This window comes from Diorhabda carinulata, chromosome 8 (assembly GCF_026250575.1).
Source record: "Diorhabda carinulata isolate Delta chromosome 8, icDioCari1.1, whole genome shotgun sequence".
In the NCBI taxonomy this organism is placed as follows: Eukaryota; Metazoa; Arthropoda; class Insecta; order Coleoptera; family Chrysomelidae; genus Diorhabda; species Diorhabda carinulata.
Genome location: NC_079467.1, coordinates 6,741,556 through 6,764,203, shown reverse-complemented (window position 1 = coordinate 6,764,203; position 22,648 = coordinate 6,741,556). Strand labels below are relative to the sequence as shown.

Sequence of the window (22,648 nt, the reverse complement as noted above, 5' to 3'; positions counted from 1 at the left end):
AAAAAATGACACGATCAAGGATGCAAACCTATCGAACAACAGGAACAGATATAAACCACAAAACACGAAGCTAACCTGACAAAAAAGAGCGATACAACATACGCAAATTTGGTAAAATCTGTTGAAGAATCATCCAAGCAAAATGGCTGTTGACATACATGGTGTCAGTCAAACAAGAATGGAGATCTTCTCGCAATTTCTCGCAGACAAGATTGGGTGGATACGGTGTTATGTAGTGGAGAGACAAGGAGACAATATTTGTCTAAGGTGTTGGCAGTACGCGCATCCAAAAGAAGAATAGAGAGCCAAATAGAGAAACTTAATGCATGAAGTGCACAAAAGATGGTCACAAAGCAGCTCAGTGTAAGAGCCCACTATAGTGTATTATCTGTACTAAATAAGGATAATCAAACTGGCAGTGCAAAATGTCTCAACCCAAGGAAACGACAAAATAAGAATTAAAATATTAAAAATTAATACGAATAGAAGCTATCCGGCACTCGGCATGGCTTATGTTACTGCAAATAATAAATAAATGCAGATATCTTCATTATATCCAGATCTAACCGTCAGGTAATACAAAACAGGGAAGATATAGGATACAAATTGATACAGACATTAGCGTCGTAAGCTATAACATAACGGTAGCGGTCGAGGTTTCTATCACATACAAACACAAGCCTATCCAATATATGGTTGCTATGCCTCACCAAATAAGGGGCCAGAGAACTTGAAGAAAATTCTCAAAAATATTGACGAACAGATTAGAAGCCAAAAAGACAAAAGTTATTCTAGGAGGTAACTTCATTGTGAAATCAACACAATGTGGATAGCTCAAAACGACCTAATCTGCCATAATAAGGGTACCACACAAACCTTTCGTAGAAATAAAAGCTCCTCTATAATAGATATCACATTATCGCATGATAGCGTTAAGGTAAATAACTGGGAAGTCAGCGAAATGTAAGATATGATAAGATAAGGAATATGGACAAACAAGAACTTTGTTCCGCAGCATCGAAAATAAAAGACAATAACGACTTAAGTGCCGAATGTATATCTAACAGAAAACCAGCCTATTGGTGGACAGAAGAAATATCACTAATGCACAGAGAATGCGTGAGAAGAAGAAGGCTATACACAAGAGGAATTGAAAAGGGGCGAACCGGAATCGAGCCATGTCCTTCTGGAAGAATATGAAACACTCAAAAAATCTCTAACAAGATCGACAAAAACCGCAAAAAGAAGGTAATGGACTGAAGTCTGTAAGGAACTAAATCAAGATATCTAGGGGGATGGCCATTGAATTGTCATGAGAAAAATGGACGGTTACCCCCCTCATACACATTTATCAATGACCACGGTGAAGAGCGTAGTAGCCAAACTGTTCCCACTCCATACAAAATTTGACTTTCGAATAAATAATGGAGGAAAGTTTAAAAGCATCACCTATAGAAGCATGCGATAGCAGCTGCGAAACTTAAGAAAATAAGGGTCTTCTTTAGCCTAGCAAACCGAATAAACTATCTCAAGACTCAACATCCTATACCCTAATCTGTCTTTTACGCGTAGAAGGTAAGCTCTACGAACACCTAGTCCTAATAAGGCTTGAGCAAGCCAAACAATACGGTTTTCCAGAACCTAGACACTATTAAATATGTCACGCAATTAGCTGATCGAACGTCAGATTTAAGAACACCACATAAAAAGCTCTGTGCAGTGGTAATAATTGATGTGAAAAACGCATTTAACTGCACATCATGGCAACTAATATTGGACAAGCTCAGAAAACGAAATTCTTATCACTCCAACAGAAAAATCATACTGAAAGCCGAAGGTATTTCAGAAGTAATAACGATAAGGACCGGAGTACCGCATGGTTCAATTTTTGGACCAACGCTTCTATACGACGATCTGCTACGGTGATAATTACTTAACAGAATAACATTGATATGCTTTGCCCATGATGTTGCGATGGTAGTCACAGAAAAATATGAAGCTATCTTAATGTAAAACGTCGATTTAGGCCTCTTAGTTATACTCATTAGATGGAGGAAAGCAACTGGTGTCTGTCACCTGAAAAGATGTGTGCAGTTGTCTTAACAAAAAGAAGGAGGATTGATCCCATACATTTTAATCCTCTAGGAGTAGTAATCAACGCAAATACAATCATTAAATACATTGGTGTCTGGATTGACAAGAAGGACTGCAGCTGAAGTAGAAACAACAATTACAGTTCTTTCGTGTTTAACGCCGAATCTCGAAGGACTAAGAGGTTCAAAAAGGAGAATCCTAGCCAGTGTAACGCATTCTCAATTTTTTTACGCTGCTCCGATCTAATACGCGATTACAGAAAATGGATCATTCGTAAAAGAATTGCACTAAACATAAATAATTGAGACCATGGATCACTTCTTACCAATAACCAACCACCCTTGCCCCACCCCTGGCTCCAAAGTGGAAGCCGAAAATCCCAACACGGTTCAACTCGTTAATTTAAATCGAAACGGTTATAATTGTAAGTGATGGTAGTAAACAGTATTTTTACTTAAGAAATTACAACTAAATTAGAATTGCGGGATAGTAGTTTGAATCGTATTGCCTACCGTTGGACAAGTAAGTATCAATATTGCTTCGTTTAAATGCTTTAAGTTGAGAGTATTTCTATCTTCTTCGAATTGGTCGTCATTTATTTGAATCGAGTTTTGTTTAGTAGTGAAGCTTCGTTTGAGAGCCGCACCACCATTTTGAACATTTGATGTTCCGAAGGGACGTTGAAAAGGACAGGACATGTTGATCCTATTGGTAAGGCTGTTAAGGGTGATGAGATGTCTGAGTTATGGTTGTTGTAGTTACATCTGAAACAAAAAATATGAAATTTTCGTTGTGTATAAAAATAGAGGGCGAAAGAAAATATGGAAGGGAGGTAAAATTTTCTTTTAATAACTCTATTTTGACTGGTAACAGTATTGAAAATAACTTTTTGTTTTTCGTTTAAACCTTTATTTACATTAAAACATTTAATTCTTCATGGTGAGCCTCCCGTGCGATATTATTGTTTACGTTTTTGAGATAATTAGAAATTTGAGTAATTAGCGCATTTGCTGTATCTTGAATCCATTATACCAGAACTGTGTCAACGAAAATGTGACTTTGACAGATTCACCGTCCTTTCGCAATGATGATTAGGCTGTTTCAAATATAGAAGAAAAATATAAAGTATTGATTAATCATAATTTTGTAAAAAATTGTTTGAAAGAACAGTTAAATTATTTAATGTAAAGTTACGTAAATATCCAGTTCTTTGTCGCATGGAATGATTTGTAAATTGTTTCTTTGCTTTTAAAAGTTGTCATATGAACTCTTATACTTAGCTTGAAAGTTCGTGAGATACCTAAAGAAGTAAATATTTCAATCGAATGAGTATGCAGGATTTCACATGAGACGTTACATATAAGAAATATAAATGCAAGTGCCGTGATTGATTACTTCTTATCAAAAGCTTGATCGCAAAAAAAAATAAAACAAATATCTGAACCGATAACTTTTTTTCATCGATATAACACAGTAGAAAATACTTGGTTATACCATTATATCTCAGGAATAAAAATATTTTCGAAACAATGGACTTCATCCAACAGTTTCCGAAGACAGCAAAAACTAATAAGATCATGATCTCAGTGTTTATGAATTCCAAAGTTGTAATATTTCTTGATTATTCATGATTAGAGAAAACAATGATTAAACAATATTATTCTGATTCACTTATACGTTTTCATGCCGAAATTTGTTGAAAAAAAAGTCATGCCATTGTCCAGTTTTGTTGCCGAATTATGTGTCAATTTTTGATTACTTTCTATCCGCAAACTTGAAAATATGGTTTGATGAATAACAATTCCAGATGAATGAAGATGTAACGGCATAAACAAACGTATATATTTTGTTAAATTGAGTTGTATAGCTGAAAGGTGATTATGTGAAAAGATAAAACTGAAAAATATTCTTCAATCCTCGTACATCGGTATACATTTTTCTGATACCCCCATTTTAATTAATAAAATAAAAATCGTGTCCGGATTCTGTTATATAAAGATTTCAAGTTAATATATGTATGAATGAAAATGGACCGAATTTTCTAATATTTTTTGTGACTAAAAATTAATTACTTTGAGAAGATTTAAGGATAATATTAAATCAATGAGAAATGTCCATGACTAATAAATGTGAAGTTGCTGTTGTACTGAGGACGTTTATCCGTCATATCTTTTCTTTTTGCATCATCTTTCATATCAATAGCTGAAGCAACTTCTGCCACAGTATTCGAATCCTCTAAGATTTTGTTCACTTTACAAGATGAAGACGGGTAAAGTATCTGGGCTTTTAATTGCAATCGGATAATCTACTTTCTTGTAGGTAGCTGGTAAACTTGGTCGAATCGACCTTTTATTTCATATTCTTCAATTTAGAACATCACGGCATTAGAACCAATTCATAATGAAATTCTAAATCAAAATTAATGAACATTGCATACTTTCCACTGAGACCTAATAAACAAAGCAATTCAAAATCGTTATTTTGGAAATATATCTTATTAATCGCTTAAACATTTAATGAACATTTCATGTAATTAATTTCAAGCCACCCACCGGCATTTCTCATGAAACATACGAGCGATGAGTATCTTGTGAAGGCAGTGAAAGCAGAGGAACAAGATTGTTTGAGGTCCTATCAATTCATTACCCTGTATTTTATTGCAAACACTAAAAACAAATCGATACTCATGATATTTGAACTATGTTAGTACGAATCACAAACTAACTTTCCAACCGACTGGATTGAATGGAAATATGGATGAGAAAATAGAAAACAATTGATTCGTGAAATTAATTAATTATTATATTCATCACATTCTTTGGACGGGAATATTTATCGCGTTGTCAGCTAAGAAAGTAGGTGTTTTTTCATTGGAAAAATGGCAGATCATATTTTAGAATGATTAAAAACTCTCAACAATATTTGAGGCAGTTAATATATTCTGATATATTTGACGCAACTCGAATAACAACTAATTTTTAGTATATTATTAATTATTAAGGCTTGATTTCACCTGATGATTCGGAATTAGAAATAAAATGTCTCCAGCAGACGTTTTGCTATACGAATAAAATAGCAGCGCTTGTTGGTATTGTCTTTTATTTGGAAAAGAACAGAGTATCACATTGCTTTTATGAAATGCGATAAAATACTAAAGTTCACTCTTTTTAATATATATTCCAAACTTTCGAATATGTACTCGTCTTCGGGGATTGAAATTACAATATCTCAAAACTTTTGAACGGCATTTCGTAATAAAGAGATAACTTAATAAGACTATTTATGTCAGTGATGAATTATGGAAGTTGAATTCTCTGTTTAATTCTCTTCCCAATTGTAAAAACAAATGAAAAAGTCGTCGCACTCTCAATGCGAGAGACTATAGTGCATATTTTAGAAATGAGTGTTGAATATGTTATATGATGCATTCAAAAAATTTCCAAATTCAATGGTCTTGAGAAATTTTTCATGAGAAAAATCACATTTTGGTTAGGTTAGGTTAGGTTTGCAAATAATAACCAAAATTTCTATCGTTTCAGCACATCTACAGGATACAGAAATTAAATGCAAAAAATCAGAGCTCTCTAATTGCTATCCCTGCTATAGACAGATGGATAGACGGACTGATGGTAAAAACACTAATTAAACCGTTAAATACGAGCATGTACCCGACCCGTTCCATACGATAATAAACACAATAACAAATTGAAGTTTACTCAATTTTACACTATTTTGTCATGTTTACGAAAATAGTTAGGATGGATAGCTTTTGGCAAGTTAAGTAATACCTTGAAATCAGACTTACCAATAAGCCTAAAGAGAAAAGTATATGAGCAGTGTGTTATACCTGTGATGTCCTATGGGGCAGAGACGCTTACCCTCACGAGACAAACTGCAGGAAAGATGAGAGTGGCGCAACGGGCAATGGAAAGGGCAATGTTGGGAATTACGAGAAGGGATAGAATTACAAATGAGGACATAAGAAGAAGAACAAACGTTAAGGACATTATTGAAATTATAGCCCAAAAGAAATGGAAATGGGCAGGCCATGTAGCCCGAATGACGGATAATAGATGGACGAAAAGAATATTGGAGTAGAGGCCAAGAATGGATAAGAGAAGTAGAGGCAGGCCGCCAAAAAGATGGAGTGACGATGTAAAGAAACTTGTAGGAAATTGGATACATACAGCTCAAGATAGAGATAGATGGTTTAAACTAGAGGAGGCCTATATCCAGCAGTGGATGGAAGATGGCTGATAGATGATGATGATGACGAAAATACTTGTTGAGATAATATTTTGTACGAATAGGTCCATTAGTATATTCGCTGCGCGGTTTCTTCTGAATAATTTAACATATCTAATTAAACAGTATTCATTCAAATTATTCTTTATTTATTAAATTATAAACTCAACCGTGTCGATCAAAATTAATTATAAAAAACTATTTAATAAATATTTACTGAACAGGAAATAATTTTTGGAGTGTTTGCGTTGATCGTAAAAGAACTTACGATGAGGTAATTCACAAAGTCAACGATACGAATCAAAACCTAACTCAAACTTACCAAAATGCACATTTTTGAGGTCTAAAAATCTAAACAACTAAAAATCACTCTAAAAAAAGTCGGCCGAAGAGGTTAGTCTAAGTATTGAAGACAATCCTGGTATATGGAAAAGTTTTATCCTTATAATGTAACGCTAATACCATGATAATTTTAAATAGTTCAGTCCATTACTGCAATTGTAGATATTATAATGACTAACCCTAAATGAATGTGGGAACATAAAACACAAAACTCTTCGAAAGTTAATGGGCAGGTATTACCGCTACCACTGTTATTGGAACATTCTTCATTGGCTATGCCTGAATTACGTAAGATAGTTTGGCGTAAGGGGTAATCACTAAGTAAGTCTGGTGTGCAGTATCAAGGCAGTTTTTTAAGCTACCATTATACTAGGATGCTAGCATCTGGGATGCTGGCATCCGGGATGCTAGCATCCCATTTTGAGTCGAATTTGTGTTGGGTTGCTAGCATCCCGGACTGCTATTTTATTTTAATTTTTTGCCAGTCGTCAATATGGCCTCAACGAATGAAGAAATGTTGTTGCTGATGTTACTAATCAAGAAAAGAAGGCGTCGTGCAAAAAGGAAGTTTAGTGTGGACCCCTTTTTAGCCGTTCGTCGTGTTAAAAGCCTGTATTTTACATTGTTTGATGAACTGTGTAATAGTGAAACAAGATTTCTTAATTACTCTAGAAAGTCACTTCAATCTTTCAAAGAGCTTCTAGGCTACATCCAAAGCGAGATACAAGATCCCTCAGACCAATTTCACCCGAAGAGAAAATAGTCATAACTCTTATCAAACTGCGTGCGCGCGCATATGTCAAATAGAGCGCCTGCTCGGATGCTAGCAGCCTAGTATAATGCGCCGCATTTGAACCAACGCCCACAACCGATTTTGTGCATCCCGGGATGCAAAAAGCGACCGGCTGCTCCCATTTCAGCATCCCAGCCGGGATGCACAAAATAGAGCTTCCGGAGGATATTTTAGCATCTGATGCTGGCATCTCAAGTCTAATCGCTCCCATTTGTTTTAATGCCCCGCCAATCTCCCAGATGCCAACATCCCGAATGCTAGCATCCTAGTATAATGGTAGCCTTACAAGTCCGTTAAAGTCATGAAATAGAGAGAAGGTGTATTGAAATAATAAGGAATGCCATGGAAATGCGTTGATGTATCAAAAGTTCTGAATCAGACTTCTCTCAAAGTTTGTTAATGTCTGTGAATGAATAACAGTATGCATATTGAGAGAGTATTTTGTATGTTTTAGCTGGTGATTTTATAATTGTCAAAGATAAAAATTGTTGAACGTAAGTGGATCCGCCTTAAGAATTATTTTTATTTTGTTTAATTAGTTAATTAAACATGACATTCACATTATTGAGAGTTACCAATTTTAGTAATAAATACATTTCACATAGAGTTGACAGAAAACAAATGAAAAATGATACAATTAATGAATTAAGTGACATATTTTCTAGAGAAGATGAAAAGAGCAAATGTTCTAACGGAGAAAAGAACGTGAGTCGAATGCATAATCTTCATAGAATATATAAAGGACTTCTTTGAAAGTATTACAAAAGATGTTCTTATACACTTCCTACTGCTTGTTATAACGTGAGAAACCGAAAAAAATTGAGAAGAACTTGAAAAGTTAATGGAATGGAATTTGAATTCCTCAATCAATTTGCCTTTCCTAAACGAAAAGGCTGATGTTTTTATCAGAAATTATGGGCTTGCTGATGATTCTGATGAAGATATTGATAATACTCTGCTTATTTTTAAAAAAGATATCAATGCTATATAAAATAATATAAATTTCCAAAAAACTTACAAAAAAGTTGAAGAACGGTGAAGTAAATAGTTGAATAAAATATTGGAGATAAACTTGTCCTAAAGGGACTCTCTAAAAATATCAGTATTAAAAGTGACGTTATGGAAAATCTTCTGTTAATAAAAAAAATACTTTGCTGACAAGGACATAAAAGAGTAGTCGAAATAAAAACAATCGTGAAACCCGTCGTATTATAAGAACTCGTTTAAGAAGAGCTTATTCAAGAAGATCAAAAAGGACTGTTTGCAACAAAAACCGACTCTTATTAAATATCCTTAGATAGAGTACTAAATTCTTGTAACATAGAACAAGAGAGGTCTAAGTCCGCCTTAGTGGTTCATTAGAACTATACCAAGAAGAAATCTGTACTTCGAATACAAGCAACAGATTGTACAGACTTGGAGAGCTAGATGACCAAATAAATAATTGCAAATATATAGAAGGCCAATGGATTTATATTATTACCAATAAGAAATATTAGTATACGTTTGTCAATTTTGTTGGAGTATTTCAATAAAAGTTAGTGACGATGAATGAACACCCAAGAAAAATGCAACTAACGTCTAATTCGTTCGTGAAATTAGTATTAACTGTTGTTGTGATAACTAGAAATGATAGTTGTTTGATAATTACTTCAAACACTGATCTTTCAGATCTTACAAATTTTTAAAAGCTTTTAGTTTAACAGTATCAATTTGTTTTTCATTTTTGATCTATCTTTATCAGAAAAATAGAGGAATGATTTTTTAAACCCATCATTACACTATTACTTCAGTTTACCAACTATTTGACTGACTAAATCTCTGACCGTTTAAATAAAATCAATCAATTTAAAGATTCTGTAGACCGTAAAACTTTATTACTATTAGCAAATTCTATTAACTCAAACAATATAGTTATTGGATATAATATATAATGTTAATAAAGTTTTGGACTTTAAAGAGAGAACCCTTTTACGGCAGAACCCCAGATGGGCCGGGCATATCGGAGATGCGAATCAATAAAGGCATAATAAACTGTTATAGAGGTGCTTAAAATCAGGAAACTCATCTTAGCGCAAAACAGAAAGTACTAAATTTTTTAGATAAAGCGGCAATATGTAACTTCAAAGAATTTTCTACAACAAGCCCTAAGAATTTGACAGATTCAACGACATAAATGATGGTATTGATAATACAAAAAACTGCAATACATTTTTATATGATGGAAGATTAGTTTTAAAGACAATGAGACACAAATTATAATCGCACCATGATTTGAGGGTTATTAGGTCAGTAGATATGGTCCTATGAAGTGCCGTGACATCAGGATTGCTTCAAGAGAAACTAGTATGGTTTGCCTTGAGGCACTCCACATTATATTGGCTTGCAAGAAGACATCGTTGTATCAACCCTTACAAGCTGTCTTCTGTTGGTAAGGTATGACTTAGTTTTCTGAACTGAATTCCTGATACTGTAGTACTGCAAATTGTTGATTAACACAATCGAAAGCCTTAGAAAAATCTCAAAAAGTTGTTGCACCGGAATTATGATTGCTTAGCATCATTTGTGCAGTTGATACTTAAAAACGCTAATTGATGGGTTGTACGTATTTTGAAGTGAAACAGGAATATTAGAATCCTCTTTTCAACTCTTTGTAGATAACGTGGAATAAAGTGTAGTTGGGTGATGGTTTGATCGTTATCTTCTTCCTTATGCAGTATAATTCTTGCTGTCTTAAGGCAATTTGGAAAAGTACCATTATGGAATGTTTATTAAAGTGATAAGGTGATTTAAGTGCATTCGGGCAGGAAAAGTCCATCAGTACCAGATAAGGATATATGTTTGATATCATTAATGGTACTACGAAGCTCTGTTAAACTACGGGCTTAAAGAAGAAACTGTGTGAATTCGCATTAGTAACAGGGATATACGAAAACGGATCGTGAGAAGGAGTTATAGAGTTATATTTGACTAAATCCACAAAGTAATTATTAAGGTAATCGGGTGCAGTAGAGATTATGCTCGACAAAGTATTTCTTAGATCATTTACAATAAACCATGTTTCTTTAGCAACATTAAGAAAATTGGCGAGACTCCTATTATAATAAATATCCTTGGCGGCTGTATGGTCCTACAATAAATTTTTCTATTCACTTTCACATAATTTTTGAAGAAGATACTAAACGAGAATTTCCTTGGGAGAGATAAAGATCGCATGTTCTTTGCAGATATACGTAAACCTTTAGTGGACCAGTCTTTAGATAAGTCTTAGTGAATAGTTTAGTATGATTAGTTTTAATGTATAAATTAGCTTTTACCCGCGGCTTCGCTCGCATCGAATCCATTGAATAAGTATCAGAAATCATTATAATAGAAAAGAAAGAACTCTGTAGCTATATTAGAACCTGAGATATAGATCTTTAATTGAATGTAGAAAAATTGCCAAAAACCTACAAAAATCCATAACTCCACATTGAATGTCCGCGCCTAGCTCCTCTCCAACTCAACCGATTTAAGTGGTCAAAAACTCAAAAGAAAGAGGGTGTTTCAGCAAGTGTTCTTAAACTAAAACGAAGTCTCTATCTTGAATAGAACCTGAGATATTGAGGATAGAACGTGTGTATGTGAAAAACTCCCATAAGTATTGTACAGGGAGAAATCGCATTTAAGTATAACTTGAGAATGGTGAAAATTAGATGAAATCCGATGGCTGATGGCTGATCTGTGCATCAATACCTTTCATTGAAAAAAAAAAAAAATAAACAAATCAGTTGGGTAGAACGCCTGAACGGACTCGGAATGGAAATCATCAATTTTTTTAATATATAAGATAAAGTAAGAAAGTAACGAGTGTGTATAAATCTATCCCACCTTATGAGAATAAATTAGAAGAAAAACATTACAGTAATTTAAGTACAGCAACTTGAACGTACCAGAGTATAAGATGTATTGAGAAATCAAATAGTTGAATGTTTTCACAGATACAATAATAAAAAATATATATTTACGAAAATATATTAAAAGTTAGTTTCAAGTAACTCCCTGTATACTTATAATTGAGTTATACATAAAACAATGAAAAAACTTTACATCAACTTTTTTTTAAAGCTAACAGAAATTGAAATATTAGCAAGTTACATTATTTTATGAGTACACTATATAGGGTGTCCCACGACGAGTTAAACATATCTGTATATGGCAAAATACTTATAGTAAAATCTTGAAAATTTGTACGTTTGGGTTTTCGGATACGATCTTTTCAACTTAAATATTTTCAAAAATGCTCGACTTCCGGTTCTACTGTAACTTTGTTATTTTAAACAGAACATGCAGTATATTAATATATTTTTGAAATCTTGAAAGCTTTTTTCGAAAATGTATACTTTTTGAGTTATTAAGTTTTTTGTAAAAAATTTGACCAGTTGCAGACCCTTATAAACTATTTTTTTACGAGAATACCCTTAAAGATATGAAAAGGTTTCTATTCGGTTGCTTTTAGCATGGTCTGACGTGTTTGAATCTATGTTGAAAAAATTTTTATGTTATACAGGGTGTGTATAAAAAGTATTCAAAATTTAACTTCTTAATTCTCAAATTTCTCCATTTTTTTGAATGGAACAACCCAGTTTTTTCTATTTTAAAGCATTCATGGGTAAAAAGTCAGGCAAATTTATGTATACTTTCCTATACCTAAACCTCACCGTTATCCAGATAAACTGCGTGATTCTATTTAAACACTTAAAGAAATTAGATATTTATGAAGTTAAACTTTGAACACTCTTTATACACACCCTATATAAAATGTGAAATTTTTCAGCTAAAAGAAACAGAATAAAAACCATTTTCATATCTTTAAGGGTATCCTTGTAAAAAAATAATTTACAAAAAAATTAATAACTCAAAAAGTACGCATTTTTTGAAAAAAGTTTCAAGAAAAAAATATACTAAAATTTCACGTAGATTTCAAAAATGTATTAATATATAGGGAGTTCTATTTAATACAACAAAGTTATAATCGACTGGTCGACCATCTGAAAATATTTTAGTTAAAAAGATCGTATCCGAAAATCCAAACATAGAAATTTTCATGATTTTACTATAAGTATTTTGCCATATACAGATAGTTTTAACTCGTCGAGAAACACGTATATTATTTCAAATTATTGGCATGTTTTAAATGAATGCTATTTGTTTCCAACAACACTCGTTGATTGTGTTTGTTTGTCTCCACGCTCATCAATCATTTTAAATAGCTACCGGCAGATATTAGTGATGTTATGTTTAATTTCGAATTTTGTATGTATGTGAAAATCCATCATTTCCATCAGTTCAGACTCTTTCACATAGATACGGAAATATTTCTCTCTGAAGATAAAATTTATGATTTTTAAAGTATGCAAATCATGTGAATCCATCATTTTAAATTCTCCCTATGTTCCCTATCTTCCCTATGTATAGATGAAGAATTGAACGATGATAAATTAAGCTTGTAGCCTATGAAACAATACGTGGGAAATGTGTTTTCCTTCTTAATATAATTTTCTTTGATATAAAGTTGTTTAATGGTAGAGGCACAATAGTCGATAAAGGTCTGACGAAAACCAGCATTTAAGGGAGGGGTAAGGTTCTAAAAGCGAAAAAAGTATATTTTTGTAATTTCTTTGCAAATTATTGATAATAAGCCGGTAACGATGAATCTTTGAAGGCGAAAGTGGTTTTGTGGTGAACATTATACCTCTTTTTTTATTTGGTTTTATTTGCACTTGGGAATGAAAAACGTAATTTGTACTCAAAAATGTTCGAATTCAAAAGAATCGGTTCAGTAAATTTTGAGTTGTAATGTTCACGAATTTCACATAAGACGTTTACGGAAAAATAGATTTTTATACGTGAAAATTCATGAATTTTCATACTTACATAGAGTCATCAATGCCACCAACACAGAGACAGAGAAAAGAATTTGGGAAAACAAAGGAAATTGCAGCTGCTTTCTACTAGGGGTAACGAGCGTCACGGGGCAGGTATAAAAATCAGGTATCAAGGTAGTTTAAAACGTTCTACCTCCTATAGCTCTACTCGGACTCACTTGTACACAATATTCTCGACATACTGTTCATTTAGAAACAAAAATAAAAAAATACAAAAAAAATTTTTGAAACTTTTAATAAAACCTTTAATAAAAGAGCATCATACTCAGACATACGAAGTTATTTAGTTGATGTAAATTATGGGAGGCAGATATCTAGAAATATTCGAAAATTGAGTTTATGCTATGCTCTAGTGGTATGTATCATACGTGGTACTAACAAGATTACGCTCCTCCACATTTTAACCGAGTAAGAATTTTAAATCGCACGTTTTCAAACCGTTTGGAAGAATATCCCTGTGTCCTACACTACATGATCTACTCCATTGACTTTTTGAGTCAATGCGAAATTGCAATACTAAAATATATTGTTTTGATTATTGTTATTTCTTTTTTCCATGTTTCTACCTCTTTCAAAATTTGTGTTCGAATGATAATGTAGCAAAGGCGTAATTAACATAAAATTGGTATATGTATTCTTGTTTTTATTTGTTCTAATCAATATCTATAATCCAAGTAATTACGGCTACGGTGCCCATTGATCTCTTAGCCCAGGAAAGAACATCCAAGTACAAATCGCTACAGAATAGCAACGAAGCTAGAGAAAGTTCCCTCACAACATGGCAAACTAGATGGGAAGGTGAGACAGTAAAGGCCCAATGGACCAAAAGGTTAATACCAGACATCAAGCCGTGGGTTAAGTGCGAGCACCGCCAGGTAGACTACTACCTGACACAGGTCCTAACAGGACATGGCGTCTTTCGATGCTATGCTAAACGGTTCAGAAAAGACACCACGGATAGATGTATATACTGTGCCGCCGTAGACACCGCCGAACATACCATCTTCGTATGCTACAAGTGGAGAGAGGTCAGAGACAGGACTTACAGACAGCTGGAATGCGAGCTCACTCCAGACAACATTGTAGAGAAGATGCTTGACAGCACAGAGAATTGGAAATTGGTGCAGAACTTGGCTAAGAGTATTCTCAGCAACAAGGAAAAAGATGAAAGGCAAAGACAGCAGAGAGAAAGGAACCCGAACTCCTAATCCCGAGAGGGGAAGGGAGACGTAGGGTAAAAGGAAACCACTGATAGCCCGTCACTCATGAAGTATGTTCCAGGAACGATGCCATAAGTGACAAAAGGGGCCGTAGACGACTAGAAGGACACTCCAACCGTCCGAGCCTCTCTGCAAAGCAGGACTCCGCAGAGGTGGTGAATGTTTCCCAGCAAATTGCTGAGGAAGTGTGACAAGTCGTTATAAAAAAAAAAAAAAAAAAATCAATATCTATAAAGAAAACAATTTTGATTAATCATTCCAAATAAATCAAAGTAATTATGATTTTACGAAAAAAAAAAAACGAAAAAGGAATAAAAAGTGTCTGAACATTTTATGACGGTAAGGCTGTTCGCACCAATTTCATTTAAATAAGAAAAGTTCTGCTTGAATTTTATATGTACTTCTATCTCAAAACATTAGAAACATATTTTATTAATATTCTGTTGTCGAATTTATTTCATACACTTTTCATAAACTAATGATTGTTTAGATTTCTATGAAGTTAACGAAACAAATGTTGAATTATAGTTTTCCTGAGCAATTCAGCCTATTTGTCAGGGTGCACCATATTCAAAAGATCGAGGGAAACCTTCATCTGCAAGAAACTAAAACGTCAACACAATGCAAAGTTCGGATTGTCGGATGATAATCAGAGATCAATTCCATTTATGTTACTCCACCGTTCATGGATTTTAATTAGCGAATGTCTCGTAGCACTTTCAATAGATGAGTTCTTGGCCAATAAATACATTCCCGTGGCTCCTCAAGTTATTCTAACTTTTTCCTCCTTTAAATTAAAATAAAATAAAATTTAAATAAGGGACGTTGTTTTGGGACATGAGAAAACGGTTGTTATCGAACAGCTAAAGGCTATCACTAGTTTTGGCACTGCTATAAGAAGTGGAAGAACCTTTTCCAATGATGCATCATTTTATCTTTATAACAATGACATTTAACTTTACTCATACTTAAATACTGATAGTAGCATGATTTACGCGAAAATTTCCATTTTGCAAAGTGTTTTATATAGAGTGTAGTTTTTAGAAAGAAGTTCTTTTTCTTGGAAATCACTTGAAAGCAGTTTTCCAAGATACGTGCATTGGAAGGAGAGATATAATAGAGAGGTGAGCCAGATCTTCTAATTTATAGTAATAATATGATAATTAGGATAAACTGAGTAAGATTCATTTTAGCCTCTGCCTGGTTCTTTGAGCTGTAGCCTAGACGACACTTGCTTTATCCATGTACTGTTTCAGTAACTTCCAATTGTTTTTCTTCAAAAACTGTCGCCTGGACAAATTCAGCTCCTTTGGCTTATTTGGCACTTCCTACAAACATAATGTCATATCTACCGATTGTCTTCCGTTCTTTCAGTTAATTGAACTCATTCTCACCGACCACCCAATAGTTCAAAACATATTTGATTTCTTTCAAACTTTCTTTGCTCGTGATTTGCAGTTGCTCTAATCTAACTTCATCGCAGACTGGGTCACTAGAAATACATATGCAGGTTATTATGGTACAGCAGCCGTTTACAACCCATCAAAAATCCCAGTTCAGAATACGATTGTTATCAAGCTCTATACAAGATTCTTGGCGTGAGCTATAGAGCAACAGTAAGACAGCACTCCACAATATCCATTCATCTACGTCCCACCACTCTTTAGATTTTTTAAGTAAGATGGAAGCTGTGACAATAAAGAGATGCCTTCAGAGAGTTGTTTTGTATAATTGTCACGTTATTTTGATAAAAAATTATATACTCACTTAATGCAGAAAAACCCAATAACATACCATACCTTAAGTAAACACTCAAATACCTCAAGAAAGTTTTAGTTTTTCAAAGACACCTACTTATACCACGAAATATAATTATGTATAGTGACACGTTTGTAATAGTTCTTTATTAAATTTATCAATTAATTTTCATATGTTTGTTTTTATGCCAATGACAAGCGTCGTCGAAGCAAGTAAGCAAAAAGTAAATGACTCTTGGCATAAAATTACTCATGAGAAAGTTAATGTGTATGACATTTTTAAACTAACGTTGTGTAACCAATCTAAGTGTTATTCCCAGTCCGTGAACTGTTGAATGATTTGAGTGAAATCACCCCACTCTTTTATAATAATGACTTTAATTCTCTTATCGGTAATTTTATTCTTATGCCAACTCTAAAAAAGTGTTACATAGTGTTTTAAAACTATTTTATTTAGTTTGATTATAGCTAGAAGCATGTTTCTGATGATATTTTTATACTGTATTTGATATTGTCTTCTATATTGTCACGTTATTCCAATTACTGTTACAAATTCAAATACTCTTAAATTACGATTTGAATATAACGACAAAATCTTCAATCAACCAAATTGATTATTCACAAGATACAACTTCATGTCCAATTGAGACTTTCTAGTTTTCAACTAACTTTTCGTTATGATCGCATCGCTTTATATCTCTGGCTATTTGTCTCGTTCTTTCCACTGACTTCTAAAATACTGAAAATAATACTTCGCTTTATTTTTGCGCGTAATTAACTTCGCTAATATTCGGTACACTGTCCTCCCGTCTGTTCGTCCCGAACAGGTTCAGTATTATTTTTCCCATAAGGACCTAGTCGCTGGACAACTTAAAATCATTCATTCTAGTTATCACTTTTCTTGATTATTTGTTTGTTGTCAGTTGGATTGAGTATACGCAGAGGTATTTTATTTTTGTTGGACTATACGAGCGTTTTTTCAACGACGATATCGTTTCTTGGACTACTTCAGTGTCCCATATTTGGTAAGGTTCGCAATCCCTATTCATTCTTGCCCATAGGATGGATTTCGAATTCGGTAGCAGAGTCTCCTGTTGTTCGGCAACTATTTCATCTATCTCGGTCTTCTCGCCTCAACCTAGGCTAAGTGGAAGTTCGACATTTGGGAACCTGAATATTCCCTTGTGTAGATCAAGTGTCAACCCATGTTTTCCTATGAAGTCAATTGTCAGGATTACTTCGTCTATAATATTAGCAACAATGATCTCATTCTAGAACGATGTCAAACCCAAGATTATTTTAAACTTCGTTTTGCCTTTTACCTTTACATTCTGGTCCGTTGCTGTACGAAGACTCACACCTGGCTTAGGTTCCGCTTTCTATCGCTCCAGTGTCCAATTACCATTACCAACAATTACCATCCACTATTCCATCTGTTGTAAGACTACTGTTTTTCTCCTCAATTCTAGAAATAGATATACTGGAGCTACTGGGTACAGAAGTCAGTTCACGCTGAACTGACACTTTTTAGTTTACCGACGAGTGATTTTCGGTCTTATTTCGATCAACAGGTGCTGATTTTTCTCTTCCTTATGTTGGTGAGGTAGATTTGGATCTTGACATTCACACGATTTCTACATTCGTGTGCCATGTGGCCAACTCTTCCGCATACAAAGCTTTTTCCATTATTTTTGTGTCTTCTCAAGTCAAAAGATGGTTTTGAGGGCTTCAAAAAGAGCAGTAAAATTATTTTTGCACCATCTCCAACTGCATCCGCTCGGCGCACTTTTAGATTAGGCCTATAAAGGGCTTTTGCGGCTTCATTTGTCAGGGCGAAACTAATTGTCTATGCTAAAGTTACTTTTGGAGATACCAATACAGTCATCTTCGTTTCCAGATATTGAATTCCACCGATAAAAGTACGTATTCTGAATAATTCTACTGCTTCCATTGATTCCTTCGGATTGGCCAATTGGACTAAGACTAACACATCCGCGGCAGATTCTTGCAAAGTTTCGTCGGGATTCGGGCTTCCAATTCAATGTAAAACATGTCTCTCTTATGACTGTGATCAATAATTAAATCCAACGCATTCATTAGTCAGCCATAATTTTGTCGATTATACTCCGGAACTAATTGTAAGATGTCCTCTGCGTCACTTTTTAAAGCCATAACTAGCGCAGCTCATTTATCGGTTTCACTCCAATTATTATTGGTTGCTCTAGTTTCAAATTGCAACTTGAAAATGTTTAGCACTATAATGCCGTAGTAAGTTGGTGGCTTTAATTTAATGACAATTGGTCCTGTAGCTATAGGACCCCTTTGCAGATTTTCGAGTGGGCTTTTAAAGTCATCGACTTCTTTTGAAATGTTTTTCACTTGTGTTTCAACATAGCTGAATATACTTTGTAAACTAACCCAAAAGCTTCTCTTCCTACTGCGCAATTAAACTTAACTGTTGTTCTTGTTTTCTAGAAAGCTCTGTTCTCCTTTGTCTATTTTGTTATTTTCTCGAACGCATTAGCCTGCTTGTTCTTTTTATCTTCCTTTCTTCCGAACATTTCTTTAATCAAATTTGATAGATTCGCATTGCTGATAGATTACTCGACTGTGCTTGGTGCATCTTTTTCCTTGAGTTCTCGCATAACAACCCAATCTCTATCACCAATTTGTTACGTTATTCCAATTAATGTTACGGAATTTTAAAATTAATGGTTAGGTCACTGGATTTTTGCACTACAAATCTGAATACTCTTTAATTCTTTAATTCTTTAATAAACCAAATTGACCATTTTCAAGATACACTTTTATATCGAAGTGACACTTGCATTTCTAGTTTTGAACTCACTGCTTGTTCTGATCGTATCGCCTTATATCTCTCGCTATTTCTTTCATTCTTTCTACAGACTTTTTGCGCGTAGTTAACTTGAATAATATTCGCTACAATATGTACAGATGTGCTCTCTCGGTAGCCGTCGAAAAAACTGGAAATATCAAGTATTGTCTATGCTGTATGTATTTTAAGAAAAATTAGTTAATATCAAATGAGTTTTCTATGAAACATTTTTTGAATCTCGATTAGATAAAAAACTATCGGGGTCACATCGTAGCGGAAAACCCGGTATATTTACATCCAATTTTCGAATTGTGGGTTTCCAAAAAATCTCACGAATAAATTAAACAATTATAACCAACTTATACAATTTGAAAATACGACTTAAAATGGGCAAGAAATCACCCTAGACATCAATCAGAATAAATCAATAACAAAAAGAAAACCATACAATGAAATTCCATTTCCTGTTGAATGGTGACCCACCTTTCCATTCAATGGAAGAACATATATCCAATTAATCCTCTTTTTTACGAGATTACATTTTTTATGGGTCATAAAACATTTTGATTTTGAGAATAACATTTTTTATGTTTTGATTTACTGGGGTTTCATTCGAGGTCCTAGATAGGTCAGTGGGCTTGACATGTATTAGCTTAAAAATATTTTGTGGACAATATGAGTTTATTTCTCACTTTAGTAGAGAAAGCAAATTAAATAAATACATCAAATAAATCATTAATAATAATGAAATTAACAATATGATATATAAAAGTATGAAAAAATCCAATTTAGATTGTAATTCATGAAATCGTTCGAAGTTAGTAATTTTCAGAACGTCAGCTCCTTAATAAATATCATTGAACATTAAAAGCTAAATATAATTTCATCTTATTTCATAAATACCAAATTAAGAAATGTAAAATAATGTTTACTCCCCATATAAAATTCAGTTAATATCTTATAAACTATCAGATCACATGGACTCTGTTTACCAATGAAAACATCGAATCGTAAACATAAGTGCATTTCTATTGACTAAAGCTGTATGTACACGATACAATTTCTTTGAATTCTATCCCCGCCAGACATTAGCGTCGCTTGATAAAATTTATTTAATTCATAAATTTCTTTAAATAAATAATAATATGGCGTTTTTTAGACCATGGGCGATGAAGACAATAAAATTGCACAGTGTAGTGAGAATAAAGACTTACCTATGAATTTAATAATAAAGATTTAGATTTACAAAGACAGCCAGTTATTTTAAATATATTCGAATGTTTAAAAAAGGAAAATATTTTGCAATCTGATAATGCAATCATAATGAGAATTGCTGAATTAACTAGAGTAAATAAATTTTCTATTTATCGAGTAGTCACGAAAGGGATTGCTGTGGATTATTCACAGAACCGAAAAGCATGTAAAGAAAAACAGAAATCAGTTAACAAAGCTACTCAAGATTTTATACGTGGTTTGTATAAGGAGAACAGGAAGTAATACAACAAAAGGTAGCAGATTATCCAGAATACAATTATACCAGCTTAGAAACATTGCGTCAAGTTTTGTCAGCATGTGGCTTTAAACACAAAACAATAACCGAATCGTCAAGGATAGTTCGGTGGCAACAAGATTACTTGCGACAGATTAAAGACTACCGAAGTTCTAATAGACACATAATTTATCTAGATGAAATATGGTTTGACAGTCACGGTTTAGAAAATTTTGGTAGGGTTGACAATAGTAAAAGAGCTTTATAACAATTGTGTTGAACATATTATGAAAGAAGAAGATGGGTATGTGGTATCACCCTCTTTACCACTTATCATAATTCAATTAAATGATGACTCTAGTTCAGACGATTCTGACTACCATTATTATTTATAAAGATACTTTGGAATTGATTTTTTTTGTTTTATTAGCAAAGAATTCATTTTCATTTATGGTTTTTGCTTTGAAATTTCGTCTTTCAGAAAAAAAGGAAGGGGTATAAAAAGGGTTCCTGTCTGGTACACTGTTTAAACCAAACTTCCTTACAGACAGGCACATTTTACTCGTCTGTTCACGTTTTATGATTTAATATTCAGTTATAGCTAGTTAACGAGGTATAATAATAATTTTTTTCCAAGTTTCAAGTAGGACTACAATTAAGTACATTTTTCTAAATAAGGGCGTATAACGCCTTCAAATTTATAATTATTCGATTGCCATTTAACGAATATTTTCTCGTATATTATATATATATATATATATATATATATATATATATATATATATATATATATATATTATATTTAAAAGTATTTAAAAAAATAATAAATTTAAAAAATGAGTTATCTACGCCCATGGTAGGTGAAACAAAATTGATGACAAGGGTTTCCATAATCTGCAACTGATATTGGCAGAAATATACTGCTCGTGAGACTATGGATAATATATGTTGAAACACCATAAAAACGTGCTACTTAATAAACTGGGTTCTTCAAAAAAGCAGACTTTGTCGACGTTAGACAATTTCTTTTATGCATACAAGATTATTATATCTTTGTTGCCATTATGAAAGATTTAAAATTTTATAAATCTGAAGTAGGAATTTGTAAAAACAAATATAGTCTAAATTTTTTGTAAGGTTTTTATAAATTGGTCTTACTCGTATAATTGAATCCTGAAGAGATACGATTCAAAAATAAACAAATCATTAAAATTAAAAATTTTGTATAGAAATTTGAATTTCGCAATGTGTTTTTCTGTTTAAACCTATGGATGTTTTGCTCTTTTTTGTAAATTGAAAATATATCGAAATACAAAAATCTTAGAGCACATAGAATAAATGAAATTCAAATGAAGAAAAGTAAGTTATTAAGGCGATGGAGAAATTTTCTGTGCATTTACATAGTATACAAAGAATACATTTTAGGTTAAAATGTCATGATGTGGATTCCATTTCCGAAAGTCCTGAATGTAAGACATAAAACCTTAACCGATTTAATAGCTTCAATTAGGATCTTATTGAAACGAGTTGTAACTCTTTAGGACATAACTACAGACTTGTTACGATTCTAACAAAGTCTATTAGATTGTAAGAATATCATATCTGAGTTACTCCAAGTGAAGCTCGTCCCATCAGTAATTTTTCATTTGATCTCTAATTCGATGATATCACTAATAAATACTTTATAAATACCATATAATTGATCCTTAAAGGATAACACAATTGATTAATAGGTAGATTCGTTGATGTATTTTCGTAAGATCTGACATGGTGCTGTGTAGTAACGAGGTGAGATTTAAACCTCCAAACAATACCATAAAACTGTAGGTTTTCATTTTTTGAATTATACAATCAGAAACTTCCGAATAATTATATGAGGTTTATTATTTATGGTTAAATGAAGAATATACTTCTTTATAAGTGACGTGATTAGTTATTCATTAGA

At 33.2% G+C, this 22,648-nt stretch overlaps 1 protein-coding gene across 7 annotated transcripts in view; it reads right to left on the bottom strand.

The window, feature by feature from the left end:
* The window catches only part of LOC130897029 (head-specific guanylate cyclase), a 150,313-nt gene that overhangs the window by 68,186 nt on the left and 59,479 nt on the right, over positions 1-22,648 (bottom strand). For 6 of the 7 annotated variants that reach the window (XM_057805509.1, XM_057805511.1, XM_057805507.1 and 3 more), the window contains exon 2: positions 2,607-2,858. In XM_057805509.1, coding sequence (XP_057661492.1) covers positions 2,607-2,792 — 186 coding nt within the window. In that variant the 5' untranslated portion in view covers positions 2,793-2,858. Of the gene's footprint in view, positions 1-2,606; positions 2,859-3,010; positions 3,130-22,648 lie in introns of those variants that run through there. The other variant, XM_057805512.1, reaches the window with a different exon arrangement.